The sequence below is a fragment of the Diabrotica undecimpunctata genome, chromosome 5 (assembly GCF_040954645.1).
Source record: "Diabrotica undecimpunctata isolate CICGRU chromosome 5, icDiaUnde3, whole genome shotgun sequence".
In the NCBI taxonomy this organism is placed as follows: Eukaryota; Metazoa; Arthropoda; class Insecta; order Coleoptera; family Chrysomelidae; genus Diabrotica; species Diabrotica undecimpunctata.
In genome coordinates, this window is record NC_092807.1 from 89,763,856 (window position 1) to 89,787,241 (window position 23,386).

The window sequence follows — 23,386 nt, forward strand, 5'->3', positions numbered from 1 at the left end:
CCGACGTCTTAAAAAGTGTCTCATTGAAAAACTGGAGTAAATTAAAATTTCATGTTACGTACCTACCAATTTTGACATTTTCAGCTAACGAAATAAAATCTCGTCTAAAATAATTTGTTGTTTATTGTAAGCTAAAACTGTTTTAATTCAAGAATGTATTAAAAATGAAATAAATATATTATTAATAAAATTCTAGTTTAGGAAGATTAACTTGATTATAATTGTCACTATTCTAACAGCCAATTTACTACTTTTCAAATTTGTTTCTTCCTGGAACTTCCAAATTATTATATCAACTACTTTCTCTTGTTTTGTTAAGACCATATCTGGAATTCCAAAGTTACCCATTATATTTATTTATTGTTCATTTCAAAGCTACTTTTATACTTTTTTAACTTACATAGAAATTTTTTAATGATTGTCACTTTTCTAATAGCCAGTTTATTTTCTCTTGTTTTGTTAAGGACATACATAGAATTCCCAAATTACCCATTATATTTATTTCTTGTTCACTCCAAAGCTAGTTTATTTATTTATACAGAAATTTATTAAATGACCGTTTATATATAAATCTTTAACGACTGTCACTTTTCTAACAGCCAGTTTACTTTCTCTTGTTTTGTTGATTCCCAAATTACCTATTATATTTATTTCATGTTCACTTCAAAGCTACTTTTTTAGTTTTGAGTTTAACACAGACTTTTATTAAATGACCAATGTTTTGTTAAGTTTTGTTTATCTTAAAAGTCAGATGTAAACGTAACTATTATAGACCAAATGAATTATTTTGTAAGTTACACATTGTATTGGTGCAAACACCGGCACAACAACAGTTTTCCTCAGTTTCAAGGTTATCAAATTCTGCACCACTCTCATCGGGTAGCTTTTGTATCTGTGGTCTGTTAATCTGTGTTGATACTAAGAAAGAGGAGAACAATTCAAAAATAACAAAGATAGTTCTACAGTATCTTGTATAGTTCGCAAAGCCAGCCTAATAAAACAACAAAAGAGAACATTAATAGAAAATTAAAAACGTGGGTAATCAGAGGTACTATTAAATATAGAGAAATTTAAAATAGTAAAAGCTTTAAAAGAGCTAAAAAATAATAAAGCTTCAGAAAACGATGGTATAATTGCCGAGCTTTTGAAAACGATCAAGACCGATTAAACAGAGCTATTGATAGTCTCCATAATAGCAAAATCCTTAAAAAATAAAATGAGAGTCTAGTAATAGACCTACACAAAAAACGGACAAATGTGAAAGAATTATAGACCTATATCGTTGCTCGATTAAGTGTACAAACTGTGTATAAGAAATATTACCAATCGATTGTGATTGAACATTGATAGAGAAGGCAAATAAATACCAACTACCCGTATTTCTTACCTTCGTAGACTATGAAAAGGCATTTGACAGTATCAAAAAGTGTTCCATAGAACAAGGTATTAGTAATTGTATAATAGATTAGAGATTATAATATGATAATATATATGAAAGCGCAACTATAATAGTACTACTAGACGAAAATATAAAAAATCCCATCCCCATTAAGAGAGGAGTTTGACAAGGCAACGTAATACCACGAAGCAATTTTTTAAAACAAATAATATAAAACAAATGTTACATAAAAAAATGCGATAACGATCATTCATAGCAACACTAAAATAGAAAACTTTGTAAATTTATATCTAGGTATATGAATGCTATAACCCGATCTTTTTTCTTTTTAAAACAATTTGCTTGTCACATAAAGAATCCACTGAGGTAAAATACGGCATTTCTTTTTCCTTTTTCTTGCCGAAGTTCGGTTGTACAACAATGGGCCGGTTTTCGGGATCTATATGTAACTGCCAATATGGTCATAGCAGCTAACGTATTCGTTCAATATTCCCTTTGTGTCTACACTATTAAACTTTCACTGTTGACGTTGTTTAGCCACCGACTTTTGTAAAGTTATCAATTATATTTTTGTCGTATTGAAAGCGTACACGTATGTCCATACAAAATTTATAATAACTGTGAGATTAATTTGTTTTCCATTTTTTTGATTGTGAAAAATTATTTGTTGCTTACATAAAACAGAACAGTAATAATCAGATAATAGGATAAAAATATTAGAAAAATAAGCTGGCACATGAAAAGAAGTCTTACTTAAATTTGGAGAAATATGGCTAGTATTATTAGAGATTGAGATAGAACAAAAACTGGTGGTAATTAAAGATATACTTTTCAGCAACACATATTAGCAGGAAAGATAGAGAGTAAGAGAGGAACTAGAACGTAACTAGATCTGCTAATGGATGGGAATCCATAGTTATGAAATTTTATACAATGCCTATCAATAGACGATAGTCAAAGAAGTTCTAAAACTGTATTCTTGTGGGGAACAAAATATAAAGAACATTATCTAAACTAAGGAAGTAGGTACCTCACAGATTACCAAAGAAGAAAGTTAACACCCTTTACAGCAGGACAAAAAATGTGAAGAAGTAAACATTTTTATATGGATGGACTTCGAGTGTCTAAAGCATGGAAAACCTCAGAAAAAATCACAAAGGAACAGGGAGATATATGTATTGGGAGAACCCTAAGTATATCAGAGTAAGTAAGAATATTACAAATCCCTATTGACGGAAGCAGACCATAATGTGAAATAAATTACAGAGACTTCAGCACAGCTCCAATAGAATATGAAGTACAAATAAACAGTCTGGACGAATTAACATGAACCTCATTGAAGAGGTTGTACGGTCGATTTATAAAAGAAAGAATCGTAAAGTAATATGAGAAAGTATTGTGTTAATAATATATTTACACAACAAGTACATAACAAATTTTTTCATAATAGCTAATAATTTTACATAATTGCTTCTCTAGTGCCTGTATCCTTTCTAAAACCTTATTGAAAACGACTCAGATATTCTTCACACTTATTATCAATTCGGTTATAAATTATTCGCATACAAATCTTAGCGGCATGACTTATTAGATATGGTCTTCACATTTCCTTGCTTTTTGTTTTTTAGGAAGAGCTATATATGTGGATGTTAGCCAGTCATGCGGTATTATGCCATGTTCATATATAATGTTGCAGAGGTATGTTAATATCCTGACGGCATTACCACATAGTTGTTTAAAATGTTCGGCTGTTATTAGGTCTTCGCCGGGTGCCTTGTTGTTCTTTGCGTCTTTTATTGCCTGCAAAACTTCTTCGGTGAGAATGTTTAATTTTTCATCTGTATCTATTTGTGGGGGCTTTTTTGTTATCATACCACCAAACAAATCTTTAAGATATTGCTCCCATATTTCTTTCTGTTTTTAAGGGTCTAATTCCATTTGTTTTTTCTTGTTTGTTACAATCGATAAGTGTTTGGGTTTCTATACTCCAGCTACTTCTTTAACCTTTCTCTGTAGTTCTCTATCTTTATGCTTCATTTGCAAATCTTCTACCTCTTTACATTTTTTTTTCATCCACTCTTCCTTAGCTAAATTTATTTTTTTCTCAATTTCACTACTAAGTTCTTCGTATCTTGTAAGGTTTTTGTTTTTTACCATCCGTCTCCTCTCCATAATTTGTAATATTTCGTTTGCCATCCATGGTTTTCTATGTTTACGCTTTTCTTTCTGTATACTTTGGTCTGCTGCCTCCAAGACAGTATTTTTAATTTTCCCTCACATGTCTTCAATGTTTTCTTTTATTGTCTTCTCCTTAGTGGTGACTAAGGTAGACTGCTGTCTTGTCTAGAAAATGCCATACAGTTGCGGACGACGAGACAAACATATATAAAAATAAATTAAATTGTAGAGAGTTAGTAGTTAAAATAACTTTGTAACGAGAAGTAAATAAACGTTATAAATTAACTGTGTATTTAGTGTTAGCGTTAGAAGGCTGTAAATAAATTAAAATAAATATTACAAAATTAGAGGTGACTATCAGGTAGGTTAGAAAAAAGGTAAATCTACGACCGACGCTATCAACATATTGAAACAAATAAATTGGAAATGCTACGAATATGATATGGGGACACACATGCTCTTCATAGATTATAAAAATGCCTTCGATATACTAAAAAAGTCAACGATTACGACGGTACTAAACAGGAACTCCAAAAAAACTGTCAAAACTTATGGACATGACGATGATACAAAATCAGGCTGGGAAAGGAGACATAAACATTAAAAGAGGAGTTAGACAAGGAGATGCACTATCAGCCGTACTCTTTATAATAGTATTGGATAGTATTATTACCGAAACAAAAGTTGAACAATTTTCAATAAGATGACACAAATAATCAATCAACCAATCAATGGAAGACAAATTAAAAGAAAAGGGTTAGAGGTAAATGAACAGAAAATTAAATATATGCATTGTATCAGAAAGAACAAACACCAATTATCTTCACACAAGGTTACAAAGCACTATATGCAAATAAAAAAAACATATTAAACGATAAAAAATTTAGTAAAACACTAAACTGACAATATATAATATAATAATAATATTACGCCCAAGCCTTTGCTCCGCCACTGATCACGATTCTATTGTGATCCCCTTATTCTGACGTTACAAGGAACCTGACCAAAAGTTCCAAAAACTACTGCTGTCTAGTCGAGATAATTCCACACCGCTTCGAAGCGGCATCGAGGATAGTTACCGTTGCTTCTGGACGACGACACAAACATATATGAGAGTGATTACGATTGTAGAGAGTTTGTCGATAATATAAATTTGTATTGTTAAGTAAATAAATATTATAAATTAATTGTGTTTTTAGTGTTAGTGTTAGAAGACTATAAATAAATTAAAATAAACGTTACAATAAGACCAAAAGTAACATAGGCTACAGAATCTACAAGTTTTGCTAATAAAAAGAAGAAGAAATCCCAAGAATGAAGACCCAAGATGAAATAAACGAAATAAGGTAATTAATAAATTTTATTTTAGCTAATATTCTAAAGAAAGAAAACATATACTTAGAAAAGAAAAAAATTAAGCTTGAAGAAGACTAACGGAGTGGATACCAGAAGAAAAACCAAAAGGAAGACCCGAGATACGATGGCAGGAACAAGTTGAAAGAGATTTAAAAACACTGGAAAAAAGAACTGGACACAGCCACTATTAAATAGAGTAGCTTGGGGGTGAGTGGTTAACAAAGCCAGAAAAATTTGTAAGCAGATGTATCGAAAGAAGAAATTAGTTGACTGATCCAGCACGGCAAATTGAACTGAAATGTTTGTCAGAACAGCTGCAATTTCTTTAGAACTATATCATCATAATCAACCTGTAAGCGTCCACTGCTAGACATAGGTCTCACTCAGCTCTTTCCATCAGTCTCTGTGTTGTGCGGCTTCTAACTGAAGAACTGTATAGCTTGTAAATAAATAATAATGTCATAATAATGTCCAATAATAATAACACATATTTAAATAATAAATAGTTGTTCTCACGGCTCTTCCACTGTCTCAAATATAAAGTAGCACATCTTCATTTCCCTTCAAAATATCAAATTTCCTAAGCAGGGTAATGTTAATTGTAATAGTATATTCTTGATTTTCATTTAAGAACCTCATAAAGTTTAAAGAGCATGTAACGTCACCGATACATGCTCACATTGCTCACCTCCTTTTCGCTAAACATTCACCAGTAATTCCACAGCGGGTGTTTTAACGACGGAGTATTAACAAATGGAGAAATAACTAGGTAGATCTCAACATTTAGTGCGTATATATACCAAGTTTGTTTCCCTATTAAATAGGCTGAAATATTTAGGAAGCATAAAGCAAATTTAGAACACATATAAAAACGATAATATAGTATACTACAGTCTGTTGTGTAAGTGATTGTAGTGTATTGAGGTTGCGTAATAAGTAGGAAGAAAATAAAAAATCTAAAAAACGTATTTTCAAATAAATATATCTTTTGAAATAAAATTGTAGTCTCAACTTGTATGTAATATTTGCAAGTACTCTTCTGAATAATTATTTTTTTATGTTAATTTATTTTTATTATATTTAAACACTTTACTAAAATTTTCGTATATTATGGGCTGCATAACTAATGGAAAGACATTTAACAAAAAACGTATTTCTTAAGGTAAGTAGATCATGGTCCGCTTAAACAAGAATTATATTATATTGGCAACATTGTCAACCTGTCAAATAGAAGGCCTATATAATATGTAAATAAAATAGTGGGCCTGTAGCGTGAAGAATTGCAAAGAGTTATGTTTGATTAAATTAATACAAAATATTATTTATTTTATTAGATAATGGACACAGTACACTAAGTATATTGCTTATAAATGTGATATAATAAAGATATTTTAAAAGAAAAGGCAGGCAATCAAGATTAAACTAAAATGAAAAAAATGTCATCGAAGTTTAGATATTTTTTGGATACTTTTCTTTTTTATCACTTTTGTCTTTGGTAGGTAATAGGTAACATTAAATCAATAAAAACTTTAGTTTAAGGTTGATTATATAAATATAAATCTCTAAAATAAATTATATTATAAAATAATATTATAAAAGGAACAGTTAAACCACCCCTATTTAAAATTTCAAAGTAGCCTTGTTCTCCTGGATCTTTACCCCCATTATTAACAATAACATTATGACATTTCTTCTTCTTCTTCTTCTTTTTTATAAACAATTCTGCTTGTTCATTGGCAGATTAATACCTCTATGGAAAGTTGTCACTCCATTTTTTGCATTTTTTGCGCGGTCGTTTGACACTTCTTCTGCTGATTAGTGATTTATCTCTTGCTTTTTGGACGACACGGGTCTCTCCCATTCTGCTTATGTGATTATTCCATTCTTTTTTTCTATTTGGTGTCCATTCGTTTATACATTGTACGTTTCATTTTGTTCTAATGTCTTCACTTCTCTTTCGTATTTTAGCGTATTTCCTGTAATTCTTCTCAGTACTCTCATCTCTGCCATTTCCAGTAGCCTTTGTGTTTTGTTTGTGTCGGGTCATGTTTCTGAGGCATATGTCATTATTGGTTTTACACTGGCTTTATAAATTCTTGACTTTTTTTCAGGGTTAATGTGTCTGTTTCGCCATATAGTGATATTAAGTCATCATGCTAGTCTATTTGCTTTTCGTACTTGATCTCTCAGTTCTTTGTCGAAGTCCACAGGTATTGTATTTCCATTACTGATTCAATACTGATGCCATCAATTTCTATTTTACGTCTAACGGGTTCTTTGCTGATTACTCTTGTTTTAGTTTTTTAAGATGAGATTGTCATATTAAATTCTGTTGGTTTTATGTTAAATCTGTAGACCAGTCTTTGCAGACAATCTTCATCTTAGGCTATCAATATTGCATCTTCTGTGTAACAGAGTATTTTTACTTCCTTGTTTTCCATTCTGTATTCTCTTCCTTTGTTAACGCTTTTGATGATTTCGTCCATGATTAAATTCAAGAGCATAGGGATCAATGAGTTTCTCTGTCTTATTCCCCTGCCTATTTCTATAGGTTCTGTAACTTGTCGATCTATTTTGTCTTCCATTTGGTTTATAAATGTTTTCAATAGTTTTAATAATATTTAGGAGAACTCCTCTATTATACAGAAGATGGATTACATCTTTGAGTCTTACTCTGTCAAATGCTTTCTTGAAGTAAATCAGACACAAAAATGCTGGTTTATTATACTCTAGTGATTTCTAAGTAATTTGCTTTATGACGTATATTGCATCTGTACACGATCTTCCAGTACAAAAACCCGCTTTTTCATCTGCTAAACTTATCACCTGATTCATTAGTCCTTGTAAAATTTTAGTTGAAAGTTTAAGGGTAGTATTTAACAAGTTTATACCTCTGTAGTTTTCTGACTGCTTTTTATTTATTTTCTGAATAGTAGAATTAGTTCGCCCGTTCTCCATTCTTCCGGTATTTTATTGTGTTTTATAGTTTTATTAATTAATGTTGTTAATTGTTCTATCGTTGTTGCTCCACAATATTTCAGTAATTCGGTTGGTATCCCGTTTTTACTTGCTGCTTTCCTGTTTTTCAGCTTTTCAAGTATTTTACGAACTCCCTGTATATTATTTTAAGTTTTTTATTTATGATAATTTTTGATGTTTCCGGTTCTAGCGTCGTTTGTTCTTTCTCTGCATAGAGCTTTTTTAGGAAGTCAATCCACGTATCCTTTTTTATATGTTTTGGTTCTATTAGTTCCTTTAGCTTCGTTCTCAGACCTCTTATAAAGCGCCATATTTCCTTTTGTAGACAGTTAAAATCATGTTCCATCACTTTCGAAAAGCGTCCCCATTGATCATTTTTATTTTTCTTACAAGTGCATGTGTTTCGATTCTTATTGTCTTGTAATTATGGTATGCTTCTTGTGTTTTGGTTGACATCTTCACTTCTGTGCTAAAACCTTGAGTTCTGTACCTTCGGAAAGATCTATTTTTATTTATTTCTTTCACCAAAAACTTCCTTAGCCAAGGCTAAGATATTAGACTTAATTTTTGTCTTCTCAACTTCATCACTGTCTGTGATATATGTATTTCTGCTTTTTTATGTTATTTTTTTTAAAGAGCTATCTTGTGGAGTCATCTTGTAAGCTTTCGACCTTTATCTTTGTGGTGTATTCTGGTATTTTGTTATCACATAATATGTGTTTTTATTCGGTTTTGCATATTACCAATTTATGATTGCTTCTTATTTCTGCTAATGTTAGTGCTTTTACATTTAAATTTAAGAGAGGTGTAAGTCTCTATTTAACAGAATATAGTCTATCTAAAATGTATTAATAATACGTATTTTCTTTATGCTGCAGAAGTCTGTCAGAAGCTCCCCATTTTCATTTTTGATATTTTCAATATATTGTTGTTTTATGCATAAAACTAAATCATTGCCAACACTGGCGTTATAATCACCCGTAGTGTTCATATATTTATCATTTGTGGTCTCGTTTATTACAATCTGAAGATGTTCGTAGAAGTTTTCTCTTGTGGTGGTATCTCTGCTGTTGTTCTCTGGTGCATAGATCCCTGTCACATTCAGAGGTTTGACGCCTAGTTTAACTTTTACATTTACTATTCTTTCAGAGATATATTTACATTCTTGTACTTGGTTTAAAAATTTTCTGTGTACTAACGGGGCGACTTCTTTATTGACTCTGGTTTCTTTCGCAACACCAATGTAAATCATCAGATAGTCATCCAACATAATTTGACCCTTTCCTTTTTTTTCATTACTTGTATTGCACATATGTCCCATATGTCTATATTTTTTTCTACAAGCTCTTTTGTAATTTTCTGCTCTATTGTACTTAGAGTAGAGACTTTAAGTTCCAAGTACCGATGCGAAGTATATTCTTCGTTTTCCATAAATTTGTTGTCCCCTTTCTCACGTCAATCATCGTAATAAAATGATTTTTGTTTCGAGACATCATTCTGTTATTATAAGCTGTATGGTTTTAAAGTCTATCAGTAGGGTGCTAACTTGGCCGTAGACTCCCTCCTCCTTTATCGGGGCTTGGGACACTCCCATTATCCGGGCAACAAATCTGTCGACTATTAGGTCTACCCACTAAAACTGTAGGCGGAGTTAATTATGCTTAACACAGATTATATGTACATAATTTAATTCATGTACATTTGTACATGATCATTTTGTTGAAACTTTAAAACTGACAAATTCAGCTACATACTGTACTGCAGAGTCAAGTATATCTTGAGGTATTTCTATTAAATTTTTATCTAAAGTTTTCATTCTTCTTCCATCTTCTATCGAAGGTTGGAAATCATCATGGCTATGCGGACTCTGTTGACTGCCGCTCTAAAAAGTTCTGAACTACGGCATTCAAACCATTCCCTTAAGTTCTTAAGCTAGGATATTCTTCGTCTTCCCACATTTCGCTTTCCTCGGATTTTGCCTTACATAATACGTTGTAATAATGCGTATTTTTGCCCTCTCATCACATGTCCTAAGTACTCAAGTTTTCGTCTTTTGATAGTTAATATTATTTCCGCCTCATTTCCTATCCTTCTAGTTACTTCCACGTTTGACATTCTTTGAATCCATGATATTCGTAGGATTCTTCTGTAACACCAAAATTCAAAGAAGAGTAGAGAACACGTAACATCGAAGCATTCTCAGGCGTAGTTCTAACCTTATATCCCGACAGCAAAGTTTTCATTAATGGTTTAATATTTATTTCGTCACCACTGTATACATTTTTAAATTCTCCTAGTGAGAAATGCTCGATTTAACTTCAAGACTCTCTTCTCCGCATAAATAAACTGAAAGTGCCCTTAATCCGAATTATTTTTTCTAATTCATAAATTTGTCTTATAACTACCATAATAATTGCCCCCTGATAACTGCCTATAACTACTAAACCAAGATTATATATTGTCAGTTTGAAACTATCCTGTAAGTATTTGCACGAAATTTGTGTTAAGCAAGCATATTTAATTAACATAATCAGTGTAGTAGAACGTCGCAAAGTATTATGGGTATCAACAGATAACGAATACTTATAATCTCTAAAAGATTTCCATTTATCGAGCTAAACTACAAAGTTTCCTAAAACTGTGATATGTTCATTTGTGTCATCAACTGGTTTTAAAAAATAATTTTCTTTTAATTCATGTAACAGGAATTTATATATATTTACACTTCTTTGAAATCAACTTTATTATGTTTATACCTATATATTTTCTGACATTCTGACATTCCAAACTTGACTAAAAATTTCATGAATTTTCGATGTCATCTTGTATGTTCTTGAACTACTTCTTCTTTTTCGTCAAGGTACTTTTTCTATGTGGGATAAATCTTACGGAACTTTCGGTACACTGCTCCCTCCTTTATAGTTATTCGCCTCGAATAACTTAAATATCAGAGATCGATTGAAAATAATAGGCTGGATCAGTTCCATGGTATGGAGCTAGTCTCTCGATATGAACTACTTTGGGTTTACTTCTAGCTGAAAACTGGGTGCGATAGATTTATTATTTCGTTTATTTTCTGTAGGATTGTGTGCGGGCCTTCTCAGTTTCGTTGAAGTTTCGGACAAAATCCTTTCTAACATGTGGGATTGTATAACCATACTGAGTCACCTCTTTCGAAAGTTGTACCAGTAGCATGAAGCCTGGCCTAGGCTTTATCACTTTGAAGCTTTAAACTTTTACAAGCAAATTCTTAGACTTTTTCAATTTTTCTTTTAGATTCTTAATGTACGTCAGGGACAAACGTTCTTCTTCGCAGGGAGACAATCTTCCAAAAATAAGATTTTAAGGAAAGCTTCATTTCTGTATTTCAATAAGCAGTTGCTTCATTTTCGGAATTTTTATAGGCTAACAAGAATAAAGGAATTAAACTATCTCAATATTTTTGATTATTAGCGACGAACATTGACGAAGCAGTTCCATTATGTCTTTTGACCATTCCATCTGATTGAAGATAGAGAGACGTAGTGCGAGTTTTCTTTATACCCAAGATTTTCATTAACTCTTGCCAAAATTCTGATTAAAAAATTTCATTTTTGTGTGTCTAAAGGATCTCCATGTCTGGATACGACGTGTGTGATGAATGCTTCTGCTACTGTAGATGCTGTAGATACATGAGGACAAAGGGGTACAATTTCAGACCATTTTGAAAAATAATCCATTGCGACCATTAAGTAGTGGTTCCCTCTATCATATCCTAGCAAATCTTCGAGAATTGTATTATCACAAGAACAGAAAGGCGAAGAAAAAGTTATTGCATATTTTAGTAAAACAATGCGAAAGGCTAAAAAGAATTATTGCGTTACCAGAAAAGATCTTCTAACTATTATAAGATAGTTCCGTAAGATTTATTCTACATAGAACAAGTACCTTGACGAAAGTTTGCAAGAATATAAAGCTGATATTGAAAGATTATTGCATTTGGCGTACCCTCAGGCACCTAAAGATTTTCTGGAACATATTGGTATACCAACTGGAGCACTAATCTTAGCCCAGGAATATGAAGCGGCGAAAAGCATTTCCAGATTCCACCGATGACACTAATGTTAGACTGTTTACAATACTTTAACAGACTGATAACTACTTGTATACACTTCAACACTCAAAATACAACTACTGTTACGAACTGTCAAAAACATATATTTATATATATTTTCTGACGGTCCAAACTTCACTAGACATTTCATTTTTGATGTCATCTTGAATCTACTTCTTCTTTTTCGTCAAAGGACTTTTTATATGTGGAATAAATCTTACGGAACTTTCGTAACAATATTAACAATTGACAACCATTTTGTAATTACATTAATAAATTCTGCAGTAGTTCACTATAATTAAATAGAGTAGCGTGAATTATTTCACTTAAAATATTGGAAACTACGGTAATATTGTGTCTTTCAGTGTTTGAATGATAAACTGTTTTGTAATTTAAACTGGAAGCTGCTTTAATTAATTAATTAGCTTCAAGTTTAGAAAAATTTCTGATAGGTAATTTTATCGTGTAAATGGAAATCTGGCACTATAAAAGTTTTTATCGAGTTCTTTAAATGTATCCAATTATTTGTTATATTTTTTAGTCAGTATCAAATGTGGAGTAATCCATGATTAAATTAAAATAATCTTTGTTAGTTGAATTTCCTGTTAATTCTGAACACATATTTTGATTAAGTCTTAACTGTATAATATTTTTACGAGAAATCGATGATTTTGTCACAGATAGACTAGAGAGGATAGACTGGGGTAGTAGTTACAGCAAATGATTTAATGTAAAAAAACCACAACTTTAATTAAAAAATAATTTATGTTTAACATTTAAAGGACCTACAAACTAGACCTAGTAAAGAAAACACAAAAACGGAAAACGTATATTTAACTTATCTGTAAATACTAAAACAATATGAATGAGTGTAATAAAATAAACAATAGTTCAATCTATATTTAAACCTATATTATTTTTTATGTTAAATAAAATACATCATTAACGCTTAAGCTTCAGACGACTCTGGCACGTACAGGACTGGACTAACTTTCTCTAGTGTGTTAGATTTCGAAAGCGACTCGTACAGTTGCTGTCTTCTTATTGTTCTTTCCACTTCAATTTGTGTCTTAAGTTTTCTGATTGATCTGGCCAGAAGATGGGCAAATGTAGCACCGAGAAGCTAAAAAATACAAATTGTTACTATTCTAAAGCTTTATTTGATACATTTTTATGTTTTCGAATACTATTTATCCTGATTATCAATTTATCAGGAATATAATATATGCTATTTGTAGCATACCAGTAAACAAATTATCGGAAATAATAGAGAAAACAAATATACATAATGATATATTAAATAGTGTTAAAGCATTAAAAGAAGAAAAAAAGTGCCAAAGTAAAAATAAAAGGGAGATTGTTTCACGACTTTGCAGTAATCAAAGGATTCAAACAAGGTTATCTACTTTTATTTCTTCCTGCTGGCTTAAAATCCTCGTTTCGCTTGTATACATCACCGAAGTGATTAATGTCTCGTAGACTCGAAGTTTAGCTGTTATTGATACATTTTTTGCTTTCAGTATTGAATTTGACTCCCTGAATTATGTCTCCTCTAATATATTGCGTTTTTATTTAGTTTTGTTTTAAACGCTTTCTTTCATCCTTACCTCATTTCTTGTGTTCTTAAGCATAATTTTCACTAGCCTTATAAGCTTTTCTGATATTTCTAATGTTCTCATGCCCTTATACAGCATCCTTCAGTTTATGCAATCCTAAGTTATGTTCGTAGCTATTATTTTGACATAATTTTAAAAAACTTATTTAGTCAGTAGTTGTTCTTCCTGATTTAAACCCACCCTTTTCGCCAGTATTTAACTTCTAATATAACTCGCCAGGATTGTTTCGCTATTCTCTCCTTTTGTCAAACTGCTAATGTCAAGAGGAATATTTTTTCTGTCTCAGCTGGGATACCACTTTTCCTGCCCCATTGTTATTTTTATTTCTTTAACTTCAGTTAGCGTTAGTTCCTTTCACGTCCCTTCTTCTTCTTCTTGCCAATTCTTATTTCCCTCTCGATTCTCATGTTAGTCTGTATTTAACAGATGTTAGAAGTTTTCCGCCCGTCTGTTTTCTGTTGTTTCTCCTAGAAGTAAATCTTCTTTGTTTTTTTCAATACTTTATATTTTTCTTTTTATTTCTTGAGATTTCATAACTTCTTGGTACATATTTTTTACCTCTGTTTATTTAGACTTCATCTATGTTTTTTATTTGTTTTTCTAGCTGTTCCATTTTCTTCTTTCTGCTATTTTTTTAACTTCTCTTCTTCTAGCCACATACTTTTTGTATTTTGGGTTTTTTTCTCTGTCTATTTGTACTTTTGCCCTGTTTCTTCTTGCCAAAGCATTCCTGCATTCTTTATCGAACCAGTCTTGACGGCTCTTTATATGGTATATTAGTATACACTTTTTACACGCCAAAAAGGTGTGTACAGCAAACATAGTATGAAACTCCGCGGTAGTCTACAGTACCGCTCAACTTTTGTTTAGTAGGTATAACTATAATAATGAAATTTACTATCAAATGATATTTACATATTTATATTTTCATAATTTCATATAAATATGATTTCATATAAATACAATGTCGGATTTCTACAATTATCAGTTCGACTATTGTATTAAAGTGCGACACAAAGATTTGTTTGCCTAACAAAGTAAGGGCCGTTAGGTATATAAAATGTCAAAACAGACCATAATTTGTTATTTTGATTTTTAAAATGTTTTATAATTTGTGTACAGAAAACGTAAAAAAGATCTTACTAACGAATGCGATAAAAAATGTAAAAAGCTTAAAAAAGATACACAAACGAAAACTGCTGCTGAATAGAAATATGATTGAAAATATTATGAAATTGTACAGAGAATAGTAAAAAGAGTAATTCCGTTGACTAATATGAAGCTTCGCGCTAGTCTTTTAAACCCTTTTCTATATCGCATTTCTGTATACTCCCTATTAGGGTGCTTAGCTTTTCGTAAAACTATTTTTTGGTTTCTAAATCTTTATTTTCAGGCGGCGTATGTACGTTAATGATACTTATTTTTCTTACTTTCCTTTTACTATCAAGTAACATATTCGATCTGATATTGCTAAAAATCTGTTTTGTTTAATTTCTCGGACACCATAAATTTCACTCCAAAAATCTCGTTCAAATTTTTATTATAATTACTATTTAAATGGGAATAAGCCACAATTAAAGGTTAAAGTACGTTTACTGACGTTTCAATTTCCACTTCGGAAATCGTTCTCAAAATACAAACATTAGTAAATTAAACAATTTTTTTAATAACCTTTAATTGTGGCTTATTCCCATTTAAATAGTAATTACTTTAAAATACCACAAGAAAATAGCTTCAGAACAAATTTTTATTGTTATATTTCCCAGTTGTTTTGTTTCTTGCAGGGCATCTATTGTATATTTTTCTATTATCTAATCTAAGTTTCTTAAAACTCCCTGTTTATAAGCACTTCTTATATTCCATGTCTCAATTTTTATTATTTTTTTTTGCTTGTTGCCTTTCTTTCGTGCTTATTTTTTCCTTTTCCATAGAGGTATTTCTTCTCCGTGACGTTAAGGTATCATCCTTTCTCAGTTGCTTTTGTTTTACTAGTTTCTATTTTTATGGCGTAAACTGTTTCTACTATTTTTGTTGTGTTTCTCAGTTTTATTTGCGCTTGCAGTCATTTTTTAAGTTAAAACTTCTATAGCAGGGGTCGGCAACTAGTTTTGAGTGGAGTCCAGACATATTTTAAAATAGGTTTGAGGAGGTACAGGAAATATAATTGGCGAAACTTATTTATACGCCTCCATCGAATGAATCAAATTAACGCATTAAATTTGATTCACTCGAGGGAGGCGTATCACGAGGTTTTGCCAAAAGTATATGTATGGTTTGCTACCGTACCTTAATTTCCGCTCACAACACAATATGAAATACAACAAACAGGTACATATTTTTAAAATCTGTGAAAAATTATACTTATGCTCTTGAACCAGTTTTTTAAAGTTAGGTCACGCTGGAAGTAGCTAATGCGAATACTGTCCTTAAGGTGAGCGCTTATCAATCTTGATAAATATTTATTCTTAAAAAAATTCATTTTTGAAAACGAAGTTTCACAAAGAAATGTGGTGCCAAACATAGCAACAAGGTAAATGGCCAATTTCTTACATTTTTCATATTACTCTGGAACATGTTTACTTCAAAATTCTTGGGTGGATGTAGTTTTGCAATAATATGCCCTCCTGCAATTCCATAATCTCCATTTGAAGTAAGGGCTTTCAAATGAGGAACAAAGTCACAGCAATATCACACTTGCTGGAGAAATTGCAAAATGTGCTTTTGTGTGCTTTTAAGAATGCCGAAAACTTTTCTATCTCTGCGAATTCCTTAGGTAACTTTCTACAATAGACTGTGCTCGAATGAGCTCAAATCCCCAATTTATAATCTCAGAAATAATGTATACATCAGCACAGAGGTTATTGCTTCTATCATAATAACAAACTTTGAACTATGAGCTTGCAATAAAATATTATCTAGGCCGTTATTGTAACACACAGGAAGTTCAATTGGAAAATATATTATTCGGCAATTTATTACGTTGTAGGTAAATGAACTAATTAATAAAATATTACACGATATGTTTTCACAATGTTTCAATTGTACACGGTGATACCATAAAATATTAAGAAGTTTAGAATAATGTGAAATTACAAATTAAGGGATTAATTTGTGATTGAACATATTTTTGATTAAAAATTATTCTTGTGCTCAAGAGCTGTTGCAAAGTGAATTAGTTCTTGACTTGCAATGTCTTTTTAAAAAATATCGTGCTAACGACAGAACGCGGAGGTACTTTGTATCAGATCAGATATTAATTTCTCATTTCCTTGTAGTTCAATATTAAGCAAATTTAAGTGTTGAAAAATGACATTAAGGAAAGCCACAGCCAACATATTTCTTTCGTTTGCCGGGGACTCTAAATGATTTATTGCCTCTTGGCTTTAATAGCTCTCTATTCAAGTATTCAAATCCTTGGGTATTCCAGTTTTCTAAGAAGGTAGTTATTTCTTGTTTTATTTGCCAAAAATGTTTTCACTTGATCTTTACTTAGCCAACCAACATTGTTTTGTTGAAGTAAGTCAGAATGCGTTAAATTACACTCAGATAGAAAAATTTTGAACTGCCTGTGCTGAAGAGCAAAACGACATCTTATAAAATTAATCAACTTATTTAAGTTGTTCCTACCCTCTTTCAGAGTGTCACTAGGTTTCACACATAGGGCTCCCTGGTAAAATATAGATTAATAAGGTAGTAGCGCAATTTTTTTTTCTTTGATTCACTTTTGAAGCTGTATTACGTGCTATAAAGTAGCAAGGCGCCTTTTGCAGAAGTTCAAGCAAATTCCTTTTATTGTCTGCAGCCAATATTTTGGTTTTTCTTGTATTGCTTTTGCCGACAATGCAATACCTCAAATTGCAGCAGTAACATCCTTTTTATGCACAAAAAGTGCTGCGGCCACTCCTAGCAAACATTCTTCAACTATCCCGGAGTCTGATAATGGCTTCTGGTATTTACTGAGCGTCCATATACGCAAAGCTGTGTTTGCAGATTTTTCTTGCTTGTTAGTAGTATGGATGTGATTTTTTTGTAAGAAGCTAGATATGTCTTGAACTTTTCTTGGCCAGCTTTACTTCCTAGAGGAAACTTTTGATGAAATTCTTGATGGGTCGTTTTATAATGTCTCCTTAAATTAGTATTTTTAACAAGAGCGACAGTTTTATTGCATATTAGGCAAACTGTGATTTATGTGATTAAAATATTAAAATATTTTTGGCGGTCTAGTTTGTGACCTTCCGCGGTCCGGAGTTGGGCTGCGGTCCGCCAGGGACCGAAGGATCTTCGCTGATTATTATTCTTAGTTAGTGGATACTAGAGCAAAATATTGCCAATTAAATAAACTACATGAATAAACATTTTTAAAATCGATCTAGATCTTGATTATGTTCGATAGGTTCTTTTCACTTTTTGTCAGTATTTCCCTTAAGTGAAAACTCACTTTAATAACAAAATAAAATATTTTATACTAACCTGAATGAATGTTATGCACATAGCCCCAACTCCAAGCAACAGAGCACTTTGCGAGATTATATAGTGGATTTTCGGTAAACAACCTCTCATATAAAGAGAGGAAATACTTTGGCATTTGTTATTCTTGCAGCAGCTGTCTGGTACGTAGTAAGGTCCTTGGTCATTTAGTAATTGCGAGACCGAATCTGTTGAGTCTTGAAAACTATAAATGACTGTAAGGTTAAAATCTGTGCTGTTATATTTGTCCCAGTCACGTGGCCCATGAACTCCACAGCAGTGTAACTAAAACATAATAAATATATAACACCTTAATTTACTCGGGAGTCAATTGGTCTGCTGATAGTATGCGATGTTAGACCAAGCAGCGGGAGTGACCATGAATTTATAAAGACTGGTATAACTTACATACCAAGAGAATGAGTAGAACCAAATAATGCAGAAAAAAAAAACGAAATAACAAAAGAATGAAGATATAATCTAGACAGCTTGGAACATAAAAGTACCAAAAGACTATATAAAAATAGACTAAATGACAAAATAAATACCATAAAATACTTTAACTCGATAAAAGAAAAATACAAACATTTAAGGATTGTATATACCCATCTCAACTGCGAAGACCACTAACTGCTCAAGCAAAATAAAAACCTCAAATACTTGAGCGTCATTTTGGATACTGGTGCAGCAATATCTGTATAGAATAATCTTATTTAAGAATAATCTGGAGAATACCGTAGCAAAGTTAAGAACTTGCAACAATATCATGTAGAAGATCTATCGGACAACATTAGTCTCAGCTCTTGGACTTCTATACTCAACAGCTTAATATTGTGTTCCTATATAAACATTATCGATACAAAGCTTAATACTATCATGCGTCGAATATTTGTGCCGATAAAGTATACAGCAATAGAATGACTGCCACTGCTAAGCCATGTACTCCTACAGGATTACCAGAGTGTTCCGAAAATACTTAACAACCCGAAATTACCAATACATAGAGATATTGCTCACGCCAACTCAAATCTCTTGTACTCCAGTATAACCTGTAACCACCATCTAGAAATACAATAATCCTAAAACCTATATTATTGCATTTTTTAATTCACACCCACTGGATGAATATGCAGAGCAACCTGAAAATTGGAACATGGGAATAAAAGTTAAGAGTTTCTGTCGAATACGATTGTGGAGCTGAGAGATAAACTATCCAGCACATGATTACCGAATGCAATCATTCGGTAATCTTAAAAGATATTAAGAGCTGAGACTGGAGAGTGCTGACACTTTCTAGCTAAAAATGTTTAAAACTTTATAGGATAGAACAACATAAGATACACATGAAATGACAACTTTGGTTGGTACTATAATTAAATAATTTCTAAATCTTCCTTGCTCTTCTATATGTAAGTAATAATATAAAAAAATATTCAACAAGTAATTTTTAGAATTTTCCGGATAAAGCGGGATTTGCAAAAACAAAATATAAAAGGAGCGCACTTTTCTTTTACCCCATTATTTTGTGGATAACTTTAAATTGTTTATACCAAATTTTCACAAGTCTTTTGAATTCCTGTACATCTAGCCATTTTTGACTAGATATTATAACTTACTCAGAAATTCGTTAAAGTGTAGTAATCTGTAACATTGATTTCTCATTTCAAATGTTTTCCTGAAACTTCCTAAACTTTTTTTAGCTAGATTATAATATATAAATTTTACTTATTAACAACCTTCCCATTGAACTTGCAACAGATCTCGATTGCTTCACTGTTATTACGCCCACCAGATTACTTCGTCTGTGATCGGAGTTTGATGATCTGCGACTGTGCACGTGTTCGACGATCGAGTTAGAAGTAACGGTAACTCTAATGTCAGGAACAATCTAGAGGCCTGTGGAACGATTCGAGTGTTCGAAGCGACAATTATATATATATATATATATATATATATATATATATATATATATATATATATATATATATATATATATATTGATAAATATTGATAAATTAAATTGTAGAAACAGTCTAACAAATATATGTGTAGCGTAAAGTAAATAACATTGTTACAGCCTTTAACATATTTTAATACCACCCTAACATACTTTTTATTTAATAGCACAGACTATGCCCAGTACGTACTATATTTTGCTTTAATATATTTATTTTACCGGAAAAAAGGTCGAGTTTTTGTTAAATGTCTTTACTTTACCTCAAAAAGTTTTTTACCTCAAATCTGTCAAATTTTATTACCTCAGATCCCTTCATATAAGAAAAAATTATTTATATAATATCTCTGGCGTGGACCTGGTGGCATTAAAACAATTTTAATGGACACCTTAATAGATCAGATTATTTTTTTGCGTTATTAACGTCAAGCTTTATAAAAAACACAATATGAATTAACCTTTTATGTATAGGCCTGCATACTCTATTCTCACTAAAAGGTAATAATACAGTGGCTAAATATTTTATGGCTTTGAATTGACCAACACATAAGCCATAAACCATACGCCTGTATTTTTTATCGTTCTATTCTTACTAAAATATTTTAATAGTTGATCGAAAAAATCACTTTATTGCTTTTGAATTTACAAACTAGAAATCAAATTAAAAAAGATCGCAAAATCTCCCCTAGCTTGAAAATCTCTACAAAATCCATCTTTGATAGTAACAAACACATTTCTAGAGCTTAGTGGGCCAATCACATCTTGCGGATGACATTTCATATCACATACTCTACGTACAATTACATTTGCTCGAAAAAAAAAAAAATACTTAAGTTGCACTCTATAATATTTCTTCAACATCGAACTACACCTTGCTTCGACGAAGATTAATTAAAGTCGTTCATAATGAACCACTTAGAATTTGGATACAACAAAATGTTATAAATTAATTGGGCTTTTAGTGTTAGTGTTAACACACTGTAAATAAAAATAAAATACCATCACATTACTATAAAAATAAACCAATTTCTTAATTGCAATTGTTGCATTCTGTGTTGCGTTGGTTCTATCGTGTTATTCGTTTAGTCTAGGACATACTATACTTACCGAGTATTGTGTTGCATCCCAAATATACCCAGTATCGGAAGTGTAATACTCCATACTAAACAACATATCCTTAGAAAGTGTTTCTTCTAAGTTACTCCTGGATTTGTAAGCAATGATACTTATGGTGATTTCCAGGATAACTATTCCAAGAAGTAATAATGCGTACTAAAAAAAGAAATAGTAAATTTAATAAATAAATAATTAAATAATACATAATATCTTTATTTCCAATAGACTTAGATCTAATCACAGGAAATAAAGAAATACTCATAAAAATAATAACTGGCTATTTATTAAAGGAAGCAAACAACAAAACACCACAAGCAATCCAGAAACACTCAAAAAAGGGATTCAAATATGACAAAAATACCATAGGTAAAGGGCTTATTAGAAAAAGTTAAAATAATAGGAAGCACGTACAATATCATAACTACATTCAAAACAAGCAACACTTAGATCTATCCTGCCCAAAACCAAACCCAACAAGACGCAAGAAAGATCAAATAACTGCATCTGTAAAATAACTTGCCAAAGCAACAATTTCTAAGTGGAAAAAACAGCAAGACCACTAAGGGTCAGCATAAATGAGCATTAAACATACATCAAGAATGGAGACTGCAACAAATCCTAGATATGCAAACATGCGTGGGACAAAAAGTACAGAGTACAATGGAAAGATGCATCAATAGTCATGAAAAAAATGAGCATGAAGAAGAGAAAAGTCTAAGAAGCAGCTTTCACCCTACTTAACGAATAAATATGTGTAGCAAATCCATTAACAAAATGAAGCAATATTTGGTTTTCAATACAAAAAAGAAGTCAATAACAAGAATATAATAACAAAAGCATATTAATAAGAAGTCGAAGACATACAATCTACGTTAACACACTTTACACATAAATAAAATACAAAAAACACAAAATCGTCAGAACTCAGAACAACTTATTGGGTATACATTTTAGCATATTTAACGTTAAAATTTACGTTAAATATTAGTTAAAACTGCAATTTTCACAACACTAAAACAATTTTTAATTGAAGGTGATTAATTGGCAACATCGCCCCCAACGAAGCAGTTAACGATAACTTAGCAACGAAATCGTATACCACTTATCAATTTTGCAGAGACGTACGAAAAAAATTTTAAGATTTATTTATACACATAAGTAATTACGTAAAAGTGAAATCTAAGACCGATATAATTATTAAATTATTGTTTCTATTAACAGGTATCTTATAGTTGTCTAACAAAATAAAGTAAAATTTTATTGTTATTATAGAGTACCTAATACAGTACTTCAAAAAACAGAAAACTTTGCAAAATACTTAGGTTTTCATTAGACTAAATCTGAAATTTTAACATACGATCTTGCCGTTACACTTCATTCTCTATATAGAAATGCTGTCTCCTGTAAACGTTATTTTTTTTAACTTGATTTGAATTGATTTAATTATTTATTTAAACTCGTAAGTAATTACGTAAAAATTAAATCTAAGACCGATATAATTATTAAATTATCATGTGTCTTTTGACCGGTACCTTATAGTTGTCTAACAAATTAAAGTAAATTTTTATTTTAACATACGATCTCGTCATCACACTTCATTCTCTATTTATAGAATTGCTGTACGCTGTAAACGTTATATTTGTTTTTTTTACTTGGTTTGAAAGTTTCCTTGTGTTTGTTTGTTTTATATTCCATATAAATTAAAATGAAGTAAGCTAAACTATTATCATCTGAATGCGTGTATATAGTAGTGTATTTGTTTATTGAGTAAATTCTCGAAATATGAAATGAAGAAGGCATTAACTACTAAAGAGTTAATAGGTTTGTTAGAAGAAGACTCAGATTGTGAAAATGCTGACTCACTTAATGTGGTTTATTTGCTGCCGGAATTTGATGAACTTTCCGATGTTGAAGACATTGATGGTAATATTATTATTATTAAAATAGAATATTGCAGGCACATATGAAATACAAGTGATTTGTCTCAAGTTATAATTATTAACAACAGATACTCCTTCGAACTCAGTAGTAATTCAACATCAGTCTGATTGATATTTAGTTAGACAATATAAAAGCCAACCATGGAGGCAAGTCATATATTGAAGTTTTTTCTTTTTTTTTAATAATCAAATAATTGAGAGCATGCTATATTTTACAAATATTTATTCATTGCGGAATAACCGTCACAATTTTGAAATTAATGATATAGATTTAAAAAAAAAATATTG

At 31.2% G+C, this 23,386-nt stretch overlaps 1 protein-coding gene across 1 annotated transcript in view; it reads right to left on the bottom strand.

Annotated features, from left to right (window-relative positions):
- Positions 1-12,820: 12,820 nt before the first annotated feature.
- LOC140441456 (23 kDa integral membrane protein-like) overlaps positions 12,821-23,386 on the bottom strand; it is a 78,064-nt gene continuing 67,498 nt past the window's right edge. Inside the window, exons 3-5 of the mRNA XM_072532191.1 lie at positions 21,150-21,314; positions 18,092-18,373; positions 12,821-13,128 (exon numbers count right to left, since the gene is read on the bottom strand). Coding sequence (XP_072388292.1) covers positions 12,955-13,128; positions 18,092-18,373; positions 21,150-21,314 — 621 coding nt within the window. The 3' untranslated portion in view covers positions 12,821-12,954. The remainder of the gene's footprint in view (positions 13,129-18,091; positions 18,374-21,149; positions 21,315-23,386) is intronic.